Source organism: Hippoglossus stenolepis, chromosome 11, assembly GCF_022539355.2.
Source record: "Hippoglossus stenolepis isolate QCI-W04-F060 chromosome 11, HSTE1.2, whole genome shotgun sequence".
Classification (NCBI taxonomy): domain Eukaryota; kingdom Metazoa; phylum Chordata; class Actinopteri; order Pleuronectiformes; family Pleuronectidae; genus Hippoglossus; species Hippoglossus stenolepis.
In genome coordinates this window covers 18,563,767-18,580,949 of record NC_061493.1, presented here as the reverse complement: position 1 = coordinate 18,580,949, position 17,183 = coordinate 18,563,767, and the positions used below count along the sequence as shown (strand labels likewise).

General features: G+C 41.9%; 1 protein-coding gene across 3 annotated transcripts; it reads left to right on the top strand.

Annotated features, from left to right (window-relative positions):
• The first annotated feature begins 112 nt into the window (after positions 1-112).
• arhgef18a (rho/rac guanine nucleotide exchange factor (GEF) 18a) lies at positions 113-16,348 on the top strand. 3 transcript variants are annotated; one of them, XM_035170787.2, is made up of 21 exons: positions 113-392; positions 4,996-5,062; positions 5,434-5,562; positions 6,158-6,270; positions 6,688-6,828; positions 7,413-7,663; positions 8,521-8,646; positions 8,866-8,983; positions 9,174-9,425; positions 10,066-10,142; positions 10,762-10,943; positions 11,439-11,494; positions 11,827-12,006; positions 12,233-12,376; positions 12,683-12,798; positions 12,879-12,944; positions 13,030-13,077; positions 13,204-13,692; positions 14,049-14,358; positions 14,925-15,029; positions 15,615-16,348. In XM_035170787.2, exons 3-21 carry the CDS (start codon positions 5,498-5,500, stop codon positions 15,767-15,769), a joined length of 2,994 nt encoding a protein of 997 aa, XP_035026678.1. In that variant the 5' UTR covers positions 113-392; positions 4,996-5,062; positions 5,434-5,497; the 3' UTR covers positions 15,770-16,348. The 3 variants fall into 3 exon arrangements, with proteins under 3 accessions (XP_035026678.1, XP_035026680.1, XP_035026677.1); XM_035170789.2 differs by lacking the exon at positions 4,996-5,062; XM_035170786.2 differs by lacking the exons at positions 113-392; positions 4,996-5,062 and adding an exon at positions 399-599.
• The last annotated feature ends 835 nt before the right edge of the window (positions 16,349-17,183 follow it).

The following is a 17,183-nucleotide window of genomic DNA, read 5'->3' as shown; positions in this document are numbered from 1 at the left end:
GGGAGGGAGAGAGGGAGGGAGGAGGGAGGGAGAGAGGGAGGAGGGGAGGGAGGGAGAGAGGGAGGGAGGGAGGAGGGAGAGAGGGAAGGAGGGAGGGAGGGAGGGAGAGAGGGAGGGAAGGAAAGTAGGCGGGCTCATCCAGTGGAGGCTGCAGTGATTGGTTGACTCATACCCTCTCTCTCTGTGGCGGAGCCTCCGTCACTCTCTCTCTCTCTCTAGTCTCTCATTCAGTGTCTCTCTCTCTCTCTCTCTCTCTAGTCTCTCTTTCAGTGTCTCTCTCTCTCTCTCTCGTCTATCTCTCAGTGTCTCTCTCTCTCTCAGCCCCCTCTCTTCACCTGAACACTGGGCTGCAGCTGTTTATTCCCAGTCTGTGGTTTTGAAGTCAACACCAGGTGAGAGGAGACTTTTAACTGGGGTTTTTTTTAACTTGTCTTTACTGGAAGTTACTGGAAGTCACCAGGACTAACTGGGTGGTTTCAGTGTCGTTAATGGAGAAGAGCCCACAGCCCTGTTCACTGTAGAGAGAGAGAGAAACCAGCTGTTTACTTATTGGAAGTAATGGCGCAGCTCCTCCTTCCACCTGTTGACCCGCAGCTCAGGTCGGTTTCAGGTAGTTTCTGTCGAACATCTCTCAGCTTCGGCTTCGCGTCCGCGTGCGAACACACGAGCGTCAGTGGAAACTCGGTAAACGCGACGTTAGCCTCTTGTAGCTTCGAGCTAACACGCAGTCACCTGTTGGTTTCATTCTGTCAGCACCTGCCTCCTCTTGGATTGATTCACTGGCAACCTGCCTGACTGTTATTTTAAATCATTATTATATTGTACCTATACATATGCTTGTTTTATTCCCTGTAATTATGTTTATATAATTATCTTATCTAGGTTTTTATCTAGTGTTTTATGATCTTTATTTTTGACGTATTTATGTTGCATTTTAACAACATTGAGTTGTTAAAATGCAACATAAATACGTGCAACATAAATAAAACTTGACTTAGATTTCACTGGGAATGGATCCAGACCAGTTAAACTCTCACCTTCACTTTAGAAAACAACCAGTGTCGTCAAACCTACTTAAATGAGTGTGTTTTGTTTCTGATATTGTGTGTTGAGGTTAAATGTGATTTTTAAAGTGTTGTGAAACTCTAAAGCTGCTTCGAAACATGAAATGACGCAAACAATGTTGGGATGTTATATATGAAGAATTGTAAATAAAACTTAACGGTTCAAATTGCCTTTTTAATAGTGACGTCGGACGTTACTTTGGTCACTGCTGTAAAGTTGCAGCTAAAACGTCCCGAGGAGCAAAATATTCTATACGATGGATCTGAAGTCTATATTTCTTCTTTGAAAGTCAAACAACTCCAAAAAAACAATTACACAGAGAAGGAAAAAACAACAACAGAGACACAAAACAACTAGAGATGCAACAAACAACCTCGGAGATATGAAAAATCACCATAAAGAGACAAAAAAACATTCATGTGCGGGGAGGCAGGCCATTATTTATACGTTGTGATGCAGAAATCACATGTTGTTTACAGCACATCAGCAGAATTGACCTTCTGACATTTATGTTTTCAGGTCCAGAGTTCAGTGCCTGTCTGAAAACATTGAGGAGACCACCAAGTGTGGGGGTCCTACATGGGTGGGGTGAGGGGCCCTTTAACCTGTCTGTGCCCAGGGACCCATTTTCTAACAATCCGCCCCTGATTGAAGTGAAAGTGGCAGCAGAAGTTGAAATGTCAGTTGAAGCGCTGAGTTGACTTTCACTTGAGCTCTGATTTAAAGCTGAAGAATCGGTTAGAGTTCAAGCACTGAAAGGAATCGAAGCCGATGGCGCGTGAGTGATGAGTTGAGCTGGAAGTGTCGGCAGAAGTGGAAGTCTTTAGATAAATGAGTGCCAGTTGAAGTGTAAAGTGGAAGGGAATGTCCCATGAGGTGAAGTCACTGAACAAAGTTGTGTAGATGCTGTGTGAGCAGAGGAAGCTGGGAGTTAAGTGAGTTGAAGTATGAGAGAGGAGCTGAGATGTCAGTTAGTGACTGAAAGCAGGTTCACTCTGAGTTCCCATTGAGGATTTAGTGAAGGTTGGATTCTCCTGTTGATACTGACAGGGCCGCATTGTCATGTGTTTACAGCGCAACAGATAAAAGCACAACCCGCACCTTGAAGTAAATCAGTAACTGAATGTGTGTCGGGGCTGGAGCGTGAAACCTCAGCAGAGAAAGAGTGTAAAACCTGCTGCAGTAATGAGGAACCGATCTCAGGCTTAGTTTTATCTACAGTTGATAAACGATACCTCTGCGATGACGTGAAACGATTACAGTCCTCAGGGTTAATCAGAAACAAGCGACACGGATCACTTTGGTTTCTTTGTGTCTGTTTTTACAGCTTCCTCATGCTAATGGATACAGTTTCACGGTTGTTGGTCTGGTTGGTTGAGGACGCTCGGGCCCTTTCACTCTGCCTGGTCATGCTGGAACACCTCAGCTCTCACAGGCAGTTAATAGTTAAAAAGTGATCAGGGCCCTGCGTCGTTGTCGGTGAAGCTTCTTTCCACAAACACAGCATTTAGTGCGTGTTGTCCCCTATCGTCCCGTCCTCTGCAGGATACTTGGCAGACTTGCTGGTCTTGTTTTGTCTCTTCAGGGGAATGACCCGTATTTCGTGCTGCTGTGTTTCCCTTTCCACCCAGCGTGAATCATGTGAGGTGTGGCTGCCACTCACAAGGGGCCGATCCATACGGCCGCACTATGGCTAAAAGCATACCATGAAGCTTAGAAACAAGTCTTTAAAGAAAGTAATATGACACCAAGCCCCCGGGGGAAACGTGCAGAGCAAATGGTAATGTGAAGGTGTTTAGTTGCTGTTTGTTTACATGTTGAGGAGGTTTGTACGTCTTTAATGTAACATATGGTACACTTAGAAACTCTCATGTATATAGATAAATACTTTTGTGTATATTGTATATAAATGAGCATAGACGATTTATATTTAAATTGTTTTTATACTTTTTCTATTTATAAAGCATAAAGTTTCTGCCATTTCTATCTCCAAATGCAGAAATCGAGGAGAGTAATGGGAAATATGTGATTTCTTTGGCGCAGTACTTTAAAACAAACTGTGTGATTATCCTTCAATAACTTTGTTTTTTACAAGAGGACAGTTTTAAACAACATAAATTAATTCATGTCCTCCACCAAGGAGGTTATGTTTTCACCCCTGTCAGTTTGTTTGTTTTTTAGGTTTGTCAGCAGAATTATACAAAAATAGATTTCTGCAGAACTCGTTGGAAGGATTGGACATGATTTTTTTAAATCCCTTTCTTTAACATTGCGATATGGCAGTTTTTTTGTTTTTATTCTTTACTGATTTCCAAGAGAATAATACATTAATCTTGATGAAAACAAACAGACATATTCGTTTTGACTGATTTCTTTGAGTGTGTCCACTTTGTTGGAGCTTGATTGACTGTAAGGTGACTTTTGAACCTTGGCAGAGGTACTGAGTGACATTGGAGTTGTAAATGTACTGCATTGATCCCCTCACGTCCCTTTAAGACCACCAGCTGATATAAGTCTTCACTTTTCCTCTGGAATATCCTGATGGATTGGCACCAGATTTGGTTTCAGACCTTCACGGTTCTCACAGAACGATTCTTTCACGACCTTGGTGAACGTCTCTTGGATGTGATAGAATTTGGTGCAGACTTTCATGTCTCCCTCTGCAGGAATTGTTATTACTTTAATGATGCCTTTACCGGACTCTGACGCCTAAAATAAATATTTGATTTAATCTGGCAGCCTAAAAGGAAAAAGCATAATAAACCCTGATCCTCCAAGAGCCATAAAAAGTTGGCAGGTGCATTCACATTATTTATTGATGTTTTAAAAAGAATGTACGTTGGTTAATTCAAGGTACAAATCCTGCAGACACTGATGTGAATGTTTCTGCTCCGGCTCTGCAGCAGCAGTGTGGTTGTGTGTCACACAGGTGAGCCATGGGGCATGAGGCACAGCTCCCGTGGGAGTTTGTGTCACAACCTTTTCTCTACTCAAACAGTCATGTGTGTTTTAGGCGTGTCTTTAAACAACTGCTGCTTTTATTGTAAAACGCAATCTGCTTTGAAAAGGGTGAATATCATTTGAATGCAGTTTGTCCACTTTTTAGCCATTTGGGATTATTTCCTATGTCTTTGTAGGTTTCAACATTTCCTGCTTTGCGTTGTTGACGTATATTTGTTCAGGGGGATTTCTGTTTTCCTCCTCCTGTCTGGTTTTGCCACAAACGTTGCTGCTGCAGCTGAATCAAGTGGAGGCCTCTGTACACAAGACCCTCAAGGGCCCATTAGCATGTGCACAGCCACTTCCACAGAGAGCAGGGTCAGTGTGGAGCACTGTGCTCAAACTGGGGCAGACTCTGTTGGAGTTGGCCCCAAATTCAATCAGACAGATAAAAGCATCAATGGCGGTCATTTTCGGTCAAGTTCCTCTTGTTTTTTATCGACCGGTTTAGTAGGATTTTCCAGATCATGAGGAAACGGTGGAAGATACCAAGTCAAAACACGGTGACTCATTCTCAGACACAGTGGAGGAGATGATTGGCTTTTAAAGCCGTGTAAGAACAGAGACACAAGGATCACTGCAAATTAAAAGCCACATTTAAAAGGATTAGTCAGTCTAAGGGTTATTATGGCGTCTGTGAGAGCTTCGCCACATCCATCTCATGTTACATCTTTTGCATATTCAGGGATCAACATTTCCTCTTCTCAAAGAGCTAATTAAACTGTGTAACTGTAAAAAATACATTGTGGTTCATAGTTGTTGTCGTAGTGCGGCTCCTGTGCTCTGCAGCCTGAGAGCTGGTCTGACCTGAGCTGTGCTGTCACATTTTGACAAACCAGTTCCCTCTCCACAGTTTAGTTTAGTAGCAGCTTTCTGTTTGGCTTCAGCATTACTCAACATAATGTTGACTTATTGTCCTCTACTCTTCAGCAGGTAGCCTCTCTGTTTGAGGATTTAAGAGTCAGCAAAGTGGGGCTTTAGGCAACTTATAATAAAGGTACGTTTGTTGCATTTTCTCTGAAAGAATTCAGTCTCTTGTCGCACCGAGTTATCTTCTGTGTATTGACCTGAAGTTATTTTAGTTTATGTTCTACACACTAATGCAGCTTCATCTGATTCATAACAGTGCAACACTGCACATTTTTCATCTGCCACTTCATTAATTGCTTTATTGTGTTTTTAATTATATAAACTTCACACATTTGTGGTTGTATTAAAAAAAAAAAAGTTGCTGTTTGCTGCAGATTGTCATGGTGTCTACATGTTTTGGACAAATGTCTGTCTGTATCTCAGCATCTCTTAAAAAGATTATGTTCCTGCCTCTTGTCACTCACAGACTCTTTGTTGTTCTCTCTCTCTCTCTCTCAGCGCTGATGAACGTGTCTCTGCCTCGGCCTCCGATGGCCACGCCGCCAACTTCCTTAGTCCAGGCATGACTGTCACCCCCAAAAAATCCAGTCCTCAGCCTGCTTCCTCTTCTCACAGCACAAGTGCCAGGTTGGTGAACGTGTATTTTAAGACTTTATTTCCTTCATCTTCACATTATGTGTCACATTAACGTTACAACCGACAGTGTCTGGATTTAGTTTTTCCTCGGACATGAAACTGTTTCCAGGTTCGTTCTTGGCCTGAGAGACGCGTCGTACACAATCTGATTCTGAGTCATGCGACATTTTTCCTTGTGATATCATGTTGCTTTTTGCTCTTTTGTGAAAACCCTACTAGATATTTATAAATGTCATGCTTTTCTTAATTTATAGTTTTATTTATAACTTATTGAACCTTGCTTGAGAAAGTTGCTGCAAAGGGCAATTCTGAGTTTTGGCTTAAAAAATGTATAAAGATCCAGAACAGAGCCGATGACAATAATAATGATATTCTTATTTATCTTTAGTGACGGAGACACAAACAACCTTAAACTTGGCATGAGATAGTCATCATCAGTCATCCATGTCTAATGGAAGCTCCAATCTTAAATGAAGCAATGATACTGAAGGCCAACAGCATACTGTGGTTGTGTGAGCAAATGTTTTGGCACTGACATCACATTTTCATTTACCTGCTGAACCTTATCTCATCACATACCAACTAGATCTGATCCAGTGCAGATGGAGGACGTCGACGGCCTCCGGGTGAAGCCTCTCTTCCTCTCAGAGGACTCGCTGTCACTGGCTTCCTCCTTTGCTGAACCCATCAACCCAGAAGGTCAGCTGTCCGGATGAGGAGCTGCTGAAAGCTCCTTGTAGCTTTTGTCACAATAACAGGATTTAACTTAACAGCTCAATGAAGTTTGAATTTGGCCGTGTGTTTTATTTTTGTGAGGTTTAATCCTCTCTTATTATGTGACATTGTACAAAGATGCATGTTTGTTCACTTTGTTTATGACACTAACTAATGCTCCTCAAAGTTTTACCTGATTAAAATCTACAGTTTAGAGTGTGTAATGCTGCAGTGTCATTATTGTTATAACATGTGTGTAATGGTTCAATTCCCCTTTTAAGAGCAGCTGTAATAGATTTTCTTTTTGTTGACTTGAACTTTCCTGTATTTTCATAAGAAGACCATGGAGCACAAACCCTGTTTTGGTGATATACGTGTGACTGTGGCTGTCCATGTTCTCAGATTCCCATTATGCTCAGCTGCGAAGTGATCTTGAGTTCGATGCCCAGAACCTGGAGGCGGAGTCCTGGAGTGTGGCTGTGGATCAGAACTACCTGAAGGCCCTGAACAAAGAGGCTGTTAATAGACAGGATGTCATCTATGGTAGGCAGAACCAGCTCAGTCTCAGCTTCAATAAACTGAATTTTATTTTCCTCTATCAAAGAGGGTTTGTATTTGCACCGGTCTGCTGGTTCGTTTGTCAGCAAGATTTCCCCAAAACTACTCAACAGATTTTATTTTAGTGGAAAATATATTTACCCCATATGCAAAAGTGAAATTAGATCTTTGTATCCTCTCAGAAAGTGTGTGTTCATTCAGACAGAACTTTCTCATGAGAGTCAATCCACTGGAAACGATGAATCTTGACTCACTGACTGCAGAGTCCACAGTAATTGTTCTATTTAAGCAGTTAGTCAGTGTCTGTAATTATGGCGATGATGGATGCTTTCCAAACGTCCGCAGGCCGTTTGATGGGTAACACTAAAGCTATGATAATAAGTGGCGACAGCAATTTTGTTCTGTCTAACGTGACAAGTTCACCTGAGAAGATTGTGTATATTCCAGCTTTGATTTTGCTTTGTTTACAAATGTTGTTGCCACTGTAACCCAGATGCATGTTCCCACAAGTGTCAGGCCCTCGACACAGACTTCTTACAGACTAGTTTTCCTCTTTATCAATTCCCTAGAGTTGATGCAGACGGAGATGCACCATGTGCGCAACTTAAAAATCCTCCTCTACGTCTACATGCACGAGCTGAGGCAGTCCCACCTGATCGATGAAGCCAGACTTGAGTGGCTCTTCCCCGGAGTGGACACCCTCCTCAGTATGCATCAGCACTTCCTCAATTTCCTCAAAGCTCACCAATGTCAAAGTCAGGAGGAAGGCAGCGCCAACAGCTACCAGATCACACAGCTGGGGGACATCCTCATCTCACAGGTAGGTCAGAGTAACTTTAAAGTTTAAGGAAATTCCCCAATGAACAACGTTAGAGAGGATGTTGCAAAGATCCGACGTGCAGCTCTGACATTGTTAATATTGTGACGGGCACAAAGGTCTGACAAAGGGTTCAACAATTATCAAAGATCTTGGCTTTATTTAGTATAAATGATTGTGTTTATAATACACACTTGTTTTTCCTGCTTAGCACACCTCTCTCTTTTCTTTCCTCCACCTCGCACCACCCTCGTCACTCATTTTGCATGTGCTGACTGAGTCTGCTCATGTTCATAGGAATGGTGGGTATGTCTGAAACGCTCTGTAAGGGACTCCAGAGGAGAGGGTATGGTCCATAAGCCCAGGAATGATGCTGTGTCACAGGCATCACATTCCTAGAGAAGCATTATCCCCCTGTAGTCAATATCCTGAATGCACAGAGGCAGCAGAGCTCTCTGCTGTGAGTTGGAGCCTCATGTTCACAACTGCACGTGAAGAGAGGATTCAGATTTTATTCCTCTTCGCTGGTGACGGCTGCGTCTGGAAGCTTCATGTTTTCAGATTGTCTGTTTGTCACTTTCTCGTCGACAATTAAAGAGCAAATGCAACGGTTCTGGTCTTGACTGTATTATTTGAATCTGGATTAACAAGGATGTAAACTACAACTTGACTGGTTAGTTTAACTGACTTCTAATTATATGGTATTAGCTCTATGAATCGGCCTCTCTTCAAATGACGTGAAGTTCTGCAGCGTGGCAGATATCTTGTGTTTTGAATCTGGCCCTGGATCTCATGATATTTCTGTAACTGGAAGAAACTTCAGTGCAATATTGTGACTATTTAATGTGTTTTTGTGATAGTTTTCAGATCAACTGGGAGATGGGATGATGGAGTGTTACAGTGTTTTCTGCGGCCATCAAAAAGAAGCCCTCAGCTATTACAAAGAGCAGCTGCAAAACAACAAGAAGCTGCAGGTTCTTATCAGGGTAAGAATCTAGTTTCTTAGCATGGCCGTGTTACCCTTCAAGACACAGGGAGGCAAAACTCTGCATGTTCTGAGCATCAGTGTAATATTTAAGAGGGTCGACAAACAACCGTGATAATATCCACCTACAAAACTAGTTTGTGATGCTTACAGCAAATAAAGAAAAGAGCAGAATAGTCCGAAGTGCCACATCAATACTTTTCTTATTTCTTTCTTACAGAAATTACGTCAACTTCCTCTAGTGCGAAGGTTGGGAATCCCTGAATGTTTTCTATTGGTGACCCAACGCATCACAAAGTATCCCGTCCTGGTGGAGAGAATCATACAGAACAGTGAAGGTAAAATCTCACCACTCATCACATATGTGCCTCGTCTACATTTGGTTGTTTGTTACAGTCTTTGTCGTTATTCAGACATTTACAAATTGAAAATGACTGCAATCCAATTGGCCACCTTCTTCTGCAACACAAATTCTGGTTGAAATGGTCCCTCACATGATTGATAACATATATTTCATGCTCCTTGCAGCTGACACAGAAGAGTACAAGTCTCTGGTACAAGGTTTAGTGCGAATCAAAGACACCATCTTCCAGGTGGACGCTCAGGTGAGTGAATACGAGAAAGCTGCTCGTCTGAGGGACATCATCCAGCATCTGGAGGCAAAGTCTCAGGGTCGACAGAAGGACGGCAAAGTGTTCCGCAGAGAGGATCTGATCCAGGGAGGCAGGACGCTGCTGCACGAAGGCACCATCACCTGGAAGATCTCTGGCAGACAGAAAGGTTGGTGGAGAGTTTCTTGTCATTGTGGCTAAATTGATGACTATTTCTTTTTCAAGGGTTTTGTTACTTTTGTCTGGACTGCAAGGAAAAAAATAAAGTTTGCTTAAAGTTGGAGAAATTATGTTCAGTAAATTAGATTACTGCCAAATCACAAATGATATATTTAAGCTTTAACTTTTTGAAAATCCTAAATATGAAATCTCTCCTATATGTTAGTGTTCTGAAAACTGTCTTTATTTCCTTTCTCATGAAGATTTATTTTTTAATTATCTTCAGTCAGAACTTCTTTAACGTGTCATTTTAAATTGCAGTAATGAGTTAGTGTTGTGATGAAACTTTGAGGATGCATCCAGTGGTTGACAGCTCAGTGGATTTACTGCAGCGTTACAGGGTTGACGGGTGTACTTGTGTCCTTTTGCTTAGTAGAATGTTCAATGGGCCAAATTGCCTTTGTGAAAGCAGAAAGGTTGACAGAACCAGTTGTGTAGCAGCATATTTTTAAGTCATTACTAAAGATGAACAGTCGCACAAAATATAAAAAGTCAGACATGTCTCGGTTTCATCTTTCTCAGCAGCTTGAGTCAGAACATTAAGCAGTTGTGTTGTTTGGATAATAAGCGTCTCTAATCTTCCCCTGCAGAGATCCACGCTGTGCTGCTGTCAGACGTGCTCCTCCTCTTACAAGAGAAAGATCAGAAGCTTCTGTTTGCTGCTGTGGTGAGCTCCGTCAAAACATATCTAAATATCTAAAAAGCAATATCAAACGTTAATACACATGTTTATTTGATTTATAGTCCCCCACCCTCTTGTACAGTTTTTAGAAGGGTTCTGGATTCAGGTTGTCCAAACGTCCCATTCTTGTAAACACAATATCTCAGTAATGTCACGAGGGAATTTCTTCACAGTTTTGCACAAACGTTCACTTGGACTCAGAGATAAGCTGATTTAGATTTTGGTGGTCAAAGATCACGGTCACACTGACTTCACAAAGCATGTTTTGGACCATAACTTGAAGAATAAATGTCCTAATTATGCCATTTACAGACAAATGTGAAAGTTTGATTTCTCTGCAAAAACACTTTTCTGGTCATTATTTAAAACCATAACTGAGGAGCACCAGGGGACAGTGTGTGACCATATTTCCTGCAACTTGACTGGTTGGTGGATGCGAACAATCGTGAGGTGGTAATTCTTGTTAATAATGTGTCTGAGCTCCCGGACATACCATGATGCTCTATAAATAAATACTTATTGTTCAGAGTTGATAATCTTTTAATCGCGGATGACGATGATTGTTTCAATATTAACCTTTTCTTTGTCGTTGTGACTCATGCAGGACAACAAACCATCAGTGATCTCCCTTCAAGGGCTGATCATCAGGGAAGTGGCCCATGAGGACAAAGCCATGTTTCTGATCTGTGCCTGCACCTCCAGCCTGCCAGAGATGTACGAGATCCACACGCGCTCCAGAGATGAACGCATCAGCTGGATGACGCTCATACGTGAAGCTGTGGAACAGTAAGCTGAGAGATTCTGGGCAGAGGAGAGCAGCCTGAGATTTATTGGGAAACGAAACTCTTTCTTGTAAATGATTGATGGTTGCAGTACATCTAACAATAGAAGAATAAAATAAGTGCATCACACCCTGTTCAAATCGCTGAGATTCCTCTGACCTCATCACTAAGGCTCTTGTGGTCATTTAAAGCAAAAGCTTCATCCCCCTGAGTTCACAACTCCTCACTGTCGGTTAGTTTATGAGATAATTCTGGATATTTTTTATTTTGAAAACGAAATGTGATTTTGATTTGTACTCATTTCAAGCCAAAATGTCAGTTTTATCAAATTTTCTTCTTCAAATTGGTCTTTGAAAAGGTTTTACACAAACTGAGAATGTATGTGATTAATCTTGGCCAACATGTGAAGGCAAGGTCTTTATTATAAATATATTTTAAAGATATATATATTCATGTATTCATAGAAGACAATACTGAGTCAAATGTCTGTGTTGTCCAGTTACCCACAAGAGGAGCAGCATCGGGAGCTGATCGCTAAACTGCAGCATTTTCAAGGTAAGACAGTGAGATTATTGAACCCTTAATAAATCACACGAAGAAAAGAAAACAACCTTTCACTTACGAATTATTATGGAGTTATTCTGAATGGTTCTGTATTTTCATGTATGTTAAAGTTTTTTTTAAGATTTTAAAGTTTGATTGAAGAAATGTTAGATTGGGTCAGTCGTCACAAACCCGATCATATCTAATTGTTGGCTCATAAAGGAGAAAAAAAACTTACAATGCACTCATAACTTTTGGGTTTTATATCCTTCATATGTTGTTTTATTTCTGTATTTCCATCACATTTATTTGAACAATGTTTATTTCACACTGCTGCTGTGTAGATGCTCTGAGGGAGAGGGATGAGCAGATAATACAGAGTCTGGCAGGGAAGCAGCAGATCCTTGCTGCTCTCTTTGAGAGTGTGATGGAGCAGGAAACGCCTCACAAAGGCCTGCTGCTCCGAGGAGATGCTACTGACCTGCAGCAGGGGGAGATGCTCCTCAAAGGAGCCATTGATGAGGGTAAGGCAGAGACAGTACTATCTACTTGAGTTGGTTTAGTTTCCTATGGCTGTAACAATGAGGCAGTTTTCAGTATCAGGTGTTATTGCATTGAGAAGCCGTGAAAACCTGAAGTAAAAGTGAAATGTTCTCACGTCTGTTGTTCCTCCTCCATCAAGTCGTGACTCAGAGCACTGACGACGTCTTTAGAAGAAGAGATTAAGGAGCCTTTTCTTTTGTCTTGCAGTGGAAAACCTGCAGAACCTGCTCTGCTCAAGAATAAAAGACCCAAACCCTCCAGTGGACGAGAGTGAGATGCAGGGAGGGAGGCTGAGGCGGGCCGAGACCTTTGCAGCTGGCGACGCCGACTCCTATGCAGACACCATGAGCAGTGCGTTGTATTATGTTCTTTTATTAATATTAATGGACAGACCACACAGCTAAACTTACAAACGTTTGCTTGTCAACACTGTAACATCCAAAACAGTGTTTTGCATGAACTATGAAGAAATCAGATCTAAGTGATACACGATTACTATTTGACAGACTAATAAAAGGTTAACTCAATTTGTTCCAGATAAGAGAGCTGTAATTTATAAAGTATTGTATAAACAATCATCACCAAAAATGAAGAAAATTCACAGATGTTGTGATTTGAGTTTATCGACTCTCGATGTGTGTGCTTCCCTCTCCTCAGGTGGGGATGAGGCTGAGAGGCCTGGCAGCAGCGAGGACAGTGTCTCGTACATCAGTCGCACCAGCAGCAATCCTCAGCTCCAGGAAGTGTTCTGCTCTGAAGGCGTGGAACAGTCTGTAAGTGATCTCAACCATGCCTCCATCTGGTGATCAAAATAAAGGAAGTATTTACGTTTCCTGTTTTAATTTCCTTCAAGGCTGATGACGACATACTCCCTGAGCCAGACTTGAATCCAGCCTCCAGTCACTTCCCTCAGGCAGAGGTAACTCTTCTAATACTTTAATTAATCATTTTCTTATTTTCCGTCTGTACTCATACTGATGTGTGTCACTTACTTTTCTCTGTAGGTGTGTGACAGGGTCATAATGCTTGCACAGATGCTCCACAGCTTACAGGTAACACTCTGCTAAGACAACAGCAGTGTCTTGATTTTTTGCTCTTGGCTTTATGAAGTTAAATGTTTGCATTCATGAAAAGAACATCACAAGTTTTCTTATGCTTTGTTTTTATTCAATATTCAGGCAATCATAGCCCAGCAGACCAGCCAGCTCGAGCTGCAGCGTGCTTTTCTGTCCAACACCCAGCAGCCCACTCGCCATTACAGCAACGTGCTGCTCGAGCGGGAGAAACAGCGCAACGTGGAGAAGCAGAGGGAGGAACTCGCCAACCTGAACAAGCTGCAGGCGCAGCACCGAGAGGAGCAGCAGCGTTGGGAGAAGGACAAGGAGCGGCAGAGGATTCAGGTGGAGGCTCTGGAGGCTCAGCTGCAGCAGAGGGAGGAGGAGTGCAGCAAGTTGGAGGAGAAGCTGAGCGGGGAGAAGGGCGAGCTGGAGAGGCAGTGGGAGAACTACCAGCAGGACCTGGAGAGGCTGAGGGAGTCGACGCAATCGGTGGAAAAGGAGCGCGAGCGTCTGACGCAGGAGAGGGAGCGTCTGGAGCAGCTGCAGGAGAAGTTCAAGTCCAAATTATTGCAGCTTCCAAACTCAGGACACTATGAGGATCCGGCACAAGTAAGGAATCAGATTCTCTGGATATTTATCCATATTATTGTGTTGTTTATCTTTTCATTTTCTTTGCTTACTAAACATTTATTTCCATCACTATGTATAATCTAGTTAGAGAACAGCCGGTCAGCAAAGTCTATATGACAGTAATGATTGATTATCTAATAACAAGTAATTTGAGCCTTGATACAATGTGGACACTTTTGATGAGGAACATGAGGTATTGACTTTTACAAAATGTGTAAAAGTCAACATTTGACATGATGAGAAAGAAGCACTAGAATCAGAAGATGCTCTTCACAAGTGGAAGTCAAAGGTGAGATATGTTCACTTATTCATTTCCTCTTTCTCTCTCACATCAGAGTCTCTACAGTTACCCCTCATTCAGAAGCATCCTGAACGGAGGTGGGCGTGGGACCCTGACTCCAAAGCCCAGCATCTTGCTCATCTCCAATCCCATGGAAGTTCCTCCAAAGGTTCCACCGCGCAGAGAGAGCATCCACCCCCATGCGGCCAAATCCGAGCTGCCCCTCCACCTGATCAGCACCACCAACCAGGTGCTCAAACCCCCGGCCATGCAGCAGCAGATCCCCACCAAGCTGGCCGCTCTGTCCAAGGGGAAGGACAAGGGCTCCAAGAGCAAAGGGTCTCACCAGAGAACACACAGTGCAGGTCAACATTATGTCTTTATGTTTCAGTACAAGCATCAAGTTTACTTCTAGCATTTGTGAATTTTCTTTTTATTTCTAATGTTCTTCAGAAAAACCTGGTCTTTACCATTTATCCATTTAATTTGTTCATTAGCACAGAAACCAGTTCATTTCCTCATTTTTTGTGCCAAACATTTAGCTGAACTTTTAAGACACATGAGCTGCTGATGTCCACCTATATCTGGGTTTTATGGAAGAAAGCAGTTGTCTGACTCTGTTGCTTCGGACATTTTCTGGAACTTTTCGGGCAAAACCCCAATAAGATGAGAAACAATAACAGCAAGCAAGTGGTTGTGTTGATGTTTGTAACACAGGACAAACAAATTTCTTTAGACGTGAAAGGCAAACTAGAGAAAAGTCTTCACGCCTCAGCCATCGTTTATCAGCAGTGGAGTAGTGGCCCAGTTATTAGCTCAGATTTTGGTTGTTGTTTCAGTAACATAATCACATGCGATTTTGAAACCGTGCCAAAAAAAGTATTATGAATAAAACAGGAAATGAATAAAACTTGTCTTTCTACATCTCCAGCCTCTATAGATGTGAACCAGGTGCTGCCCATCCGAGTGACAGGGAAAGAAGGAGGCAGCATGAGAGCCCAGAGGAACGCCAGCCCTCAGGGAATCTACCAGTCGGGTACAGACCATAAAGAGAGACGCACACTCGCTGATCACCCAAGATTTTATTAGCTGTTTGTGTTTTTGACTTCCACAAACAAACAAACAACAACACACACTTCCTGCAGGTGGCTCACAAATTACAACTGCAGCAGCTTTTACTTTCCCTGCCTGTAGGTGGCAGCATCAACACGTCTACATGTGCAGGTTGTTAGTTTCCTCTTGTACCTGGTTCGATGTATTCTGTAAAGCGACTGAACAGCTCCACCTTGTGGGGAATCTGACGAAACCTGGGTGATTCGGTTCTTGCCAAACAAAAAGCAGGAGTCGTCTTGCATTATGATTCTTTTCTTAAAGACAGCTCATCATGTTACACTCGTCTTAACTCGAGCTGCTTCACAATATAATGATCACACAGGCTTTTCTCTCATGAATCTCATGTTTCTTTATTTTCTTTTGAAAGCTGAGATTCTATGCTGGTGTTTCCTGTGATAATGTCCTTGCTGATTGAATATAACGCGTTGCCTCTCAGACACATTGTTGCTGTAATTTCACAGGCTCCTGCTGCAGCTCTTCTTATTAACTGTGTTCCTTTTCCCTTCAGACATCTTCAAACCTCCAGGATCTGCCCACAGTGTGAAGACGTCTCCGTCGTTCAGCACACACAAGAAGAGCAGCAGCGACGGTCCTCCACCAGCACCACCTCCTTTCCCCAAAGAGGTTCTTGAAGCAGGCAAAGAGAAGGTGATCTTCCTTTAAGCACAAACCACAGACTGGAAAAAAAAATCATGGAAAGAATGATGTGAGCTGTGAAAAGAGACTTTGTGTGACTTCAGGATCCCACATGTGACCAGTATGAAGAGGCCAGTCACTGGTACTTAATCACTGGAAACCAGAAGAATCAGCTGAACATTGAAAAAAGAAATATGATGGGACATGGTTTATTAGGAAAAAAAAAAACAGATGCCCATTTGTACATTCAGGAACAAGAATATTTTATGAATCTTTTTTTTTTTTTTTAAAGATGTTGCTGAAACTTTCCTGAGTATCTTTTTATCAATTTTTATTTTAAATGAAAGTAGGTTGTCTGTAACCTTTTTAGCACTCGTGTCTTAACTTATATGCTTTTTCTTTTTAATTTAATGAATGATGAATACGTTGTGAAGAAGCTATAGACTCAATAAGTTTACATCTGTTTAGACCTGAAGTGCCAAGCACAACATTTTGTATCAGAAAGAATCAAATCCCATTGAAGTGTGTTGGTAAAGTAACAGGGTTTGTGTAAGAAGCTGGAGTCTGGTTGTAAAGTTACACTTTGTATAAATGATGAGAAGCGAAGGAGGAGAAGTTGTAGTTTTTCCGTGGAGGCTGTTTGTGTGTTTGTTTCCTGGTTGGAAACAGTGACGGCGTCAGCAGGAAACTTTCAGGTTCACAACCAGACGACTGTTAAAGGTTCAGTGTGTAGGATTTAGGTGAAAGGGATCTATGGCAGAAATTCAATATCTATTTGTAATCTAAATTGTACAAATTGTTGTTTTCTTCACCCTAGAATGGATCATTTATATTGAAATACTTTATATTTACATCGGTAGCAGGTTCTCTCTACAGAGGCTGCCATGGTTTTTTTTCACATTAGTACAAACTGGACAAACTAACACAGTTTTTATGACGACTGAAGGCTTCCACAGGTTCTCTCATGTTTGGAAGGGGAGGGTGAGGTGAGGGGTATTCAGCTGCAACATGCAACTTCACCACTAGATGTCACTAAGTCCTACACACTGAACCTTTAAACAATGTCACGACATCATTTAACATGAACTTTGTTGATTCTTTTCTGTGGTCGACGCATTAAAACAGGTGATGCCCATGTGATCTTTGATTTCAGCCATGAACCATACTGTGAAAATAACATCTTCCACAATGAGGCCGTGACAAATTATTTATAGAAAATATATTTTTTAGCTGCACCTCAGAACGGAAAGATTTTATTTAAAAAAAAAAGAAGCGTAACCACATAATTCGACAGAAGTTTCTCTGTGGAGTTGTTGACCTCTTGTTACATTGTGTATGTTGAAAGTCTTATTACCCATAGTGCAACATTATCCCACCGATCAATAGGTTGTGGGAAGACGCCAAGATTAGCTGCAATGGCCTTTACTTCTAATTCTTTTAA

Excerpts from the sequence above, each read along its gene's own strand:
- arhgef18a (XM_035170786.2), top strand. The coding sequence starts at position 559 with ATGGCGCAGCTCCTCCTTCCACCTGTTGACCCGCAGCTCAG. Across the intron at positions 5,563-6,157 it reads TCTCACAGCACAAGTGCCAG|ATCTGATCCAGTGCAGATGG; the intron begins GTTGGTGAACGT and ends CATACCAACTAG. Across the intron at positions 15,030-15,614 it reads TCAGGGAATCTACCAGTCGG|ACATCTTCAAACCTCCAGGA; the intron begins GTACAGACCATA and ends TTTTCCCTTCAG.